Raw genomic sequence first — 8,589 nt, 5'->3', positions numbered from 1 at the left:
TCCATGGGTATGAATGGTACAAATAAATTTAAAAATATTAGTTAGAAAATAACATCGCATTCTTAAGCCTAAACTTAGGGGTCATAGCATCATATCATATCTTTACAAAGAATAATACACCTTGCTTGCTCTGCAAATTTTTTAAAGTTGATTACACCTTGAAAATTATTTATGGGATTGCTTAGTGTATAAATAAATTTGTACTTTTCTTGAGTTTTTCAAGCAAAGGTAATCTAGTCGGTTTCAATGATCAATTTCAATGTATTAACAATTAGTCATTTCAATTCTAGAATTCTTTATGCACCATTTTCAACATGTGGACTTATATGAATGATGTTCAGCATACAAAAATAAGAATACGTAAGTAAGTAAATATGTACTGTACTTCCATAAAGAAAAAAACTCACATTCTTTTTGTTGTTGCAATTATGTGGAGTACTGGTACAGAGAGAAAATATATATTTACTATATCTCATTAAAAATAAAACGTTTTTATTTTAGGATTATTCTATTAAAAATAAACATTTTTTAAAATGAAAATACCATTATCCCTATTTGTCTCTCTTTTTTAATTTATTTTTTCTTCATTAACTCACAAAATAACACTTAACAAAATTTCATTAAAAAAAAGCAAAATGTTTCGTATTTAATACGAATGAGAAAGTACAATTGTGCGATAGAGACTTTTACTTAATATCATGATTAAACATATACTTATAAGTTATAACTACTCCAAAAAGCGTCTTTTTATCATACCACAAAAGAAAATAATAATCAAGATTGCATATATGCATCATCATCATCAATGATAGTTTTAAAATGGTCGCTAAAAGTCTCATGATTTTACCATTTTCAATTGCACCTTCATGATACACTCCACTCTTTTTTCATAATAAAAATATAGTTCCGATCATTTTTATAAAGTAGGTACATATGTTAGTAGGAAAATACTCCTATAAAGTTTCTGGTAAAATATAGTAATATTTTAAAATCTAGCCGTCAATATAATTCAATTCAATTACTATAATATTACACTCATCAAAATGGTCTATATTTAATTGTCACATAAAATCATTTGCAAAATGGTCACACCAAACAAGTTGATAATAAACAAGAATAATAAGATTGCATGATCATGTTGGTCCCCTTTTTCCCACACAAAAAGGACAAATTGCAAAACTAATGTCATAATTAAGGTGAATGATAAAATTAGCTTTTTCAATCATGGCTTACAAAAATAGTGTCATTCAATTATAAAATTGTAATTGAGTACCAAAGTGTAAATATAACCTCAAAGAAAAAAAAAATGTATACTTCTTCCGCTCATCATTAAAATATTGTTATTTTGAGATAATTGCAAAACTCTCAAACTTGACAATTTATACAGACTACAGTTTACATTATGAAATTCGTCACAAATTCATCTTAGTTTCCAAATTTTTGTCGAGAAAATAAACAAATGAAAAAGAGCAGTCACAATAATATAAATAAAATACGTATAGTAATGCTAGCAAAAAATCGAAAAATACAATAACTGAATTGCGGCGGTTGGCAACGGCGGTGGGAGGTGGCGGTGGTGGAAGATGATTAGTCCCCTTCAACTTCTCTACTTCCCAACTATACATTTATATTCACACACAAACACACACTAAAATGTACTATAAAAAAAAAAACTTGGAATCATCTACCTACATTTGTCATAATTTGAAATCATTTGATCTCAATCATCAGTTATATTTTATATAATCTGGATTCTCGATTATCCAATTCTGCCCCTCCCTTGGTCTTCAACTTCAAACCAACCACCATTTCCATTTCTCTTCATCTCCTCTGCCCATCAATCTATATATACATGAACAACAAGCAATCAAGGGCAGAGACACAAATGCACTCGCATTGCCGATAACCGTTCAATTTCTCTTCTCTCAACACTAATTATTAAGGTATCATCATTTTATGAATTTTCTTTTATTTAGTTTTCCTTTTTATGCTGTGATTTTATTGAAAATTTTGATGCATTTTTGGATATAATTCCTAGATTTCTGGATGATCATATTTATGTGGTGCAAAAGAGAAAAAAAGAAGGAATTATCTGATCTATAATGCATTAAAGATTGAATTTTTACATTTACATTCCATTTTCAATGCATTTGATGAATTGGGGTTATCATTAAGTGCTGTAATTTCCTAATGAATTTTGGTCAAAACTAACTGCAACTTTTGAATTTCAATCAATAGGAAAAACAAAGTAAGAAAAAGAGGAAAGAAAAAAAAAATCTAGTTGGAGTGGATTGTTGAATTGAGTGAGGATGCCTGAGTTGAAGGGGAGGCTTTCCAAGGAGAAAGAGGAGCAGCATTATGTTCCTCGCAAGGAGAGTTTCATGGAGAGGTCGCCTCGTAGCCCGTTGAGCACTCACAGCCCCCCCACGAGCTCAACGAGCCACGAAAGCGACTCTCTCGACCTAGCCATGGATGGCGTGGTGGAGAGCAACACCATTGAGGACCTCTACAACAATGTGTGTGATATGCAGAGCTCGGATCACTCTCAATCCAAACGCAGCTACCTCTCGTATGGCGAGGAGTCGCGCCTTGACTCTGAGCTGAATTTCCTCGCTGGAGGCGAGCATATGAAGAAAGTAGTAGTCAAGGATGACAGTTTTGGGGAGAAGTTTAGGGTCAATCCTGCCGGTTTTAGCTGTGATTCGCCTACTTCAAAGTCGCAGGTTAGGCGCCACTCGTGTGTGGAGCTGCCCTCTGAGACCTCCAAGAAGGCGACGATGAGGAGCAAGACACAAAATGGGAGGCCCCCGAATGGGAAGCCGCCTAGCATGAAGGGTGTCAAGAAATGGGGGACGTCTTCTTCTGCAAAGATTGAGAGGGGGAGAGTGCAGAGTGAGGCAGAGGAGAATGGTGGCGAGGCGAAGTTTCTTGGTCCGTATCTGCTGAAGCAGGCGAGGGACATGATAGCAACGGGGGTGAATCCTCAGAAGGCTCTTGACTCGGCTATGAGGGCTATGAAGTCGTTTGAGGCCTCTTCGGGTGGGGAGAAGGCGCCTGATCTTGACTATGTGATGTGTTTGCACGTTGTGTCCGCGTTGCACTGCAGGCTCGGGAGGCACGACGAGGCCATCCCCCTTCTTGAGAAGTCGATCGAGATTCCTGCGATGGATTTAGGCCAGAACCATGCTCTTGCCAAGTTTGCAGGGTGTATGCAGTTGGGTGATACTTACGCGATGCTGGGGCAGATTGAGAACTCGATTCTGCTCTACACCGCGGGTTTGGAGATCCAACGACAGGTGTTGGGGGAGAACGATCCGAGGTTTGGGGAGATGTGTAGGTATTTGGCCGAGGCACATGTGCAAGCAATGCAGTTTGAGCAAGCGGAGAGACTCTGCTATATTGCGCTGGACATTCATAAGTTGAACGGATCGGTAGCCTCACCCGAGGAGGCGGCCGATAGGCGGCTTCTTGGCCTGATCTGCGACACCAAAGGCGACTACGAGGGTGCACTCGAGCATTATGTGATTGCAAGCATGGCAATGTCTGCCAATGGCCAGAATGCTGATGTTTCAGCCATTGATTGCAGCATTGGCGACGCGTATCTGTCTCTGCTTCGCTACGATGAGGCCATCTGCGCGTATCAGAAGGCTCTCAGCACGTTCAAGGGCATCAAAGGCGACAGCCATCCATCCGTAGCGTCTGTCTATGTTCGTTTGGCTGATTTGTACAACAAGATTGGGAAATTCAGCGATTGCAAATCCTACTGCGAGAGTGCTCTCAAGATTTACGCCAAGCCAGCCCGGGGCAGCCCACCTGAGGAGATCGCGAGTGGTTTGGTGGATATATCCGCGATCTATGAGTCGTTAGACGAGCCTCAGCAGGCACTCCAGCTGCTGCAGAGGGCCATAAGAGCTTATGGGAACACGCCTGGCCAGCAGAGCGTCGTTGCAGGAGTCGAAGCTCAAATGGGAGTGCTGTACTACATCTTGGGAAACTATGTCGAGTCGTACAATGCTTTGAAGAGTGCTACAACGAAGTTTCGCTTGACAGGGGAGAAGAAGTCTGCAATTTTTGGTATTGCTCTCAATCAGATGGGGCTTGCTGCGGTGCAGCTCTTCTCGATCAACGAGGCTGCTGATCTGTTGGAAGAAGCTCGGGACATTCTCGAGTCCGAATGTGGGCCGTTCCATGCTGATACACTCGGAGTTTACAACAATCTTGCAGGAACTTATGATGCAATGGGAAGGTATAGTAATGAAAATTTATTCAATAAATAATTTATATATTTCACTAAAGTATAATGTATATATATCTCATTCATTTTGAGGCATATTTTGTTATAATGAGTTAAGATTTGATATTTGAATTTATTGTTGGAAATGTGACTATAGAACTAGTGATGCAATTGAAATCTTGGAGTACATTGTGGAGCTGAGGGAGGAGAGGCTCGGGACAGCGAATCCCGACGTGGAGGATGAGAAGGCGAGGCTGTCTGTACTATTGAAAGAAGCAGGAAAGTCCAGGACCAGAAAAACGAGAAGATCACTGGAGGCTTTGCTTGTCCAGAACGACGCTGTTCATGGCAGTATTATCGATGTTTCCTAAAAAAATGCGATTACTTCTTTTGCCGATAGTTTATATGGTTTCCGTTTTCGTCTAATGTACATGTTGATAACAAAAAGGTTTTAGTTGGTGTGTTTCGTTACGCCTTGTGGTTACAGGATCGGCGTGTGGAATGAGAGTTTTGCTCGTTTTTTTGGTACGAAAAGGTCGATATCAGCGTAGTAGATGTAGAGGGGCTTTTGAGATGTTGCTGTCGATTGTGTTGTGTACCTTACCATTCTATGTAACTTTGTGTTTTGATGAAGTAAAGATGGGATTTCATTTTCCTATATTTGGTGTAACCACTATTGATAATGACAATAGACCTTCAACTGCATTCTTTGATGGATCAGATCTTATATAAATGTGCTTAATTCTCTTTTCTAGAAATTGGATTTGGATTAGATATTTCATCTTGTGAGTGTGACATGGGACTTGTATTAGATGAGGATTTGTTAAGGGACAAGAACTGCTTAATCATTAGTATTAGGCTTGTTGCATTGTGGAATGGATGGCATTGATGGAAATGGAAGAACAGAAGTGGGAAATGACAAAATATGGTGAAATTTGTCAATTTTGTAAATATTTTAATTACAGTGCAACAGCCTCATTTGATCGTGAGATTACTATACACTAGGAATGATATGGTACACCTTATACTTGAGTTCCTCATGTGAATACTAGTCTCATTTGACGCATGTTTAAATATGTTTCGTTTCAATTTATAGATTTATTTTAGTTCTAATATATTATGTTATTGGTTTTTTTAATTTCACAAAATTCATAATAATCAAAGCTTGATTTATTAATTTATAAATTTATTATTATTTAAATTTATAGAGAAAACGAGCAAATTGAGCTTTGATTTATATGAATTTTGTTCATGGATTTCCAACCCTAGATGAGTTATCACCCCTACCAAACATGCTAAATATATAAAATCAAACTAAATATATAAATCGAAACGAACAACGCTAAATATGCGCGAACATGGTGCTCAGGTAAGTGGGCAGCATATCATTTGTCTACTATATATCGACAACCCCCTCATCTCGTACGATTTTATAATGTATTAATTACTAGGAATTAAAAAAAAAATTTGTTCCCATTAGTTAATATCAATAATTAAATATTAATTTCTAGAATCATGCCTATGAAATTGAAAAATCGACAAACTACATACAGTAAAATTATTTTGAGCTGCGCCGCTAATTTCAATATCTCTCCTCCACTTGTGACAAACCACGGAACGAGGCCGTGTATACTGTATTGTGTGTGGATAATGGAGCCGTTTTGTGTAGACTGCTGAGTTTTTAACTGCCAAAGCTCTAAGCCCAGAGGATTAATTTCTTATCATTGTTTAGGTGATTTTCTTTATCCTTATGTTTCGGCTCTCGTAGCTTCAAAGATTTTCTATTCATTTGGATCTGTGGTGGGTTTTCTCTTTTGATTGTGGGTGTGTGATCAAGATCGGATTTTTATGTGGATTCTCGGTGTGAATTCTGTTTATTGATTAATTATGTTTCTTGAATTTTGAATAATTCGTTTCTTTCTGGTGGTCTATGTGAATTTTGTTTTCTAGGTTTACTGGGAGTGAGCTTGAATTTTTTCTGCTAAAGCCTCTTTTTTTTGGGGGAAAAAAGTATTATTGCGGTGATTGAATAGGGTAATTCTCTAATTGTGCCATCACTCTCCCTAGCTTCCTTTTGGAATTCTGTTTTCACACTCTCCATCAATTGATGCTTCATAGGCTCCTTTCCAGTTTCGTTTTTTTTGAGTTTGTGGGCTTCAACGTTCTGTAACTAGCTAACTTGCTACAATAAAGGCAGCTGGAGTATTTGTGTATCTGAATTTGTTTGTTTTGCTCCTTCATAGTGCAGAGCTGATTGTGTAGTTTGTTAGAGGGAATGAAGATTGCGATATGTGCTAGCCTCCCCAGACCTAGTCTTCTGCTTGTGCATTGCGACTTGCCTGCTTTCGCTTTCCATGGATCAAAATCAGTATCTATCTTGTCTAGTAGTTGTATCAAGAGATGTAGACTGGTGATGAGTATTCATTCCTCTGTTGCTGGCCGAACCAGTTCATCCACCTCCAAAAACGTGTCTTTGTCGAGGGGAGATAAATATAAAAGCGAGAGGAATCCTTCTTCATTTTACACTCACCCTAGTTTATTAGAGCTGAAGAACGAAAGGATTGCTAATCGTGCCCGTGTTTATGACTTCTTAAAAGGTATTGGCGTCGTTCCTGATGAGCTTGATGGATTAGAGCTTCCTGTCACTGTTGAGGTCATGAGAGAGCGCGTGGATTTCCTTCACAAGCTAGGGCTTACGGTTGAAGATATCAACAATTACCCTCTTGTTCTTGGCTGCAGCGTGAAGAAGAATATGGTTCCGGTGCTGGATTTCCTTGGCAAACTCGGTGTCAGGAAATCTACTTTCACCGAGTTCTTGCGCAGGTACCCTCAAGTCCTCCATGCTAGTGTTGTGGTTGACCTTCAACCAGTTGTCAACTATCTTCAGGGCATGGATATTAAGCCTAATGATATTCCTCGAGTTCTTGAGAGATACCCGGAAGTTTTGGGATTCAAGCTTGAGGGCACCATGAGTACTTCTGTTGCTTATTTGGTTGGGATCGGAGTAGCTAGGCGTGAGATTGGAGGAGTGTTAACTAGATACCCGGAGATATTGGGTATGCGAGTTGGTCGAGTGATTAAACCATTTGTGGAGTATTTGGGAAGCTTGGGAATACCTTCCCTAGCTGTTGCTAGGTTGGTTGAGAAGCTGCCTCATATCCTTGGTTTTGGACTTAACGAGAGGGTGAAACCGAATATCAAACTGCTTTTAGAGTGTAATGTTAGACAGAAGTCACTTGCAAATGTGATTGCTCAATATCCTGAGATCATGGGCCTCGACCTGGAATCGAAGCTTCTCAGTAAACGTGACTTTCTCAACTCTGTTGTAGAAACAAGTCCCGAAGAATTTGGGAAGATATTGGAAAAGATGCCTCAAAGTGTAGTTCTCAGTGACAAAGCAATTGTGAGGCATGTCGATTTCCTAAAGGAATGCGGATTCTCTGTAGAACAAGTGAGGAAGATGGTGGTCGGGTGTCCACAGCTGTTGGCCTTAAACATTGACATCATGAAGCTAAGCTTCGATTTCTTCAAGTCTGCAATGGGTAGGCCGTTGGATGATTTAGTGGCTTTCCCGGCTTACTTCACTTATGGCCTAGAGTCCACTGTTAAGCCAAGACATAGGATGATTGCGCAAAAGGGTATCAAGTGTTCTCTTGCTTGGCTCCTCAACTGTTCGGATGACAAATTTGAAGACCGGATGAACTACGACTCTATTGACATGGAAGAGATGGAGGATGATTCGTCGTTTCACCTAGATAGCTTGATGAAGCCCAGGACTCAAGTCTCGGATTCTGAGAGTGATATCGATGATGAGTATGCTTGAGTATGTTTGGATTTGTATTTGTATTAGATGAGAGATTTTGTAGGGAACAAGAACTGCTAAATCAATAGTATAATTAGAAGGAATTGACTTGTTACTGTCTCACCTGTTGTGGAATTAGTGGAGAAACTTGTGTTGATGGTAATGGAAGACAGATGTGGGAAATTACAAATTGTGGTGAAATTTCTCAACTTTGGGGTGTTTGTTTGTGATTAATCTCACTTACTTAAGTGTACTTAAATAAAAAGAATTATTGAATATATCATGTCTACAATACTTTGAAGTTGCTGGAACATAACATTTCAAACGAGAAACATTTTATCAGTTGATAGTTTTTATCAGCTCTACAAACAATCATTGATTTTATAAGATTTTGGTCAACAAAAACCTTACTTTTGTAATTTTATACTACTTGTGTAGGGAATTGGAATTTGGTAGAAGAAAAAAAGTGTGCTTTGTTCTTTCTTGCATTTCTTCCACAAAATTGGTATTTGAATCTCCCACTTTTTTCCTTTAATTTGATTGCGTCAATAAA

At 38.6% G+C, this 8,589-nt stretch overlaps 2 protein-coding genes across 5 annotated transcripts; both read left to right on the top strand.

Annotated features, from left to right (window-relative positions):
* Positions 1-1,694: 1,694 nt before the first annotated feature.
* On the top strand, positions 1,695-4,892 carry LOC125200537 (protein KINESIN LIGHT CHAIN-RELATED 2-like). The gene is made up of 3 exons (XM_048098171.2): positions 1,695-1,943; positions 2,239-4,246; positions 4,392-4,892. Exons 2-3 carry the CDS (start codon positions 2,310-2,312, stop codon positions 4,603-4,605), a joined length of 2,151 nt encoding a protein of 716 aa, XP_047954128.1. The 5' UTR covers positions 1,695-1,943; positions 2,239-2,309; the 3' UTR covers positions 4,606-4,892.
* Positions 4,893-5,791: 899 nt separating this feature from the next.
* On the top strand, positions 5,792-8,245 carry BSM (Mitochondrial transcription termination factor family protein). 4 transcript variants are annotated; one of them, XM_048098175.2, is made up of 3 exons: positions 5,792-5,966; positions 6,185-6,268; positions 6,483-8,245. In XM_048098175.2, exon 3 carries the CDS (start codon positions 6,510-6,512, stop codon positions 8,055-8,057), a length of 1,548 nt encoding a protein of 515 aa, XP_047954132.1. In that variant the 5' UTR covers positions 5,792-5,966; positions 6,185-6,268; positions 6,483-6,509; the 3' UTR covers positions 8,058-8,245. The 4 variants fall into 4 exon arrangements, with proteins under 4 accessions (XP_047954132.1, XP_047954130.1, XP_047954131.1 ...); XM_048098173.2 differs by having other exon boundaries at positions 6,478-8,245; XM_048098174.2 differs by lacking the exon at positions 6,185-6,268.
* The last annotated feature ends 344 nt before the right edge of the window (positions 8,246-8,589 follow it).

The sequence above is a fragment of the Salvia hispanica genome, chromosome 2, assembly GCF_029641045.1.
Source record: "Salvia hispanica isolate PSC_SH4W2 chromosome 2, Shi_PSC_v1, whole genome shotgun sequence".
Classification (NCBI taxonomy): Eukaryota; Viridiplantae; Streptophyta; class Magnoliopsida; order Lamiales; family Lamiaceae; genus Salvia; species Salvia hispanica.
The sequence above is the reverse complement of the archived record's forward strand: the minus strand, read 5'-3'. Positions and strand labels throughout refer to the sequence as shown.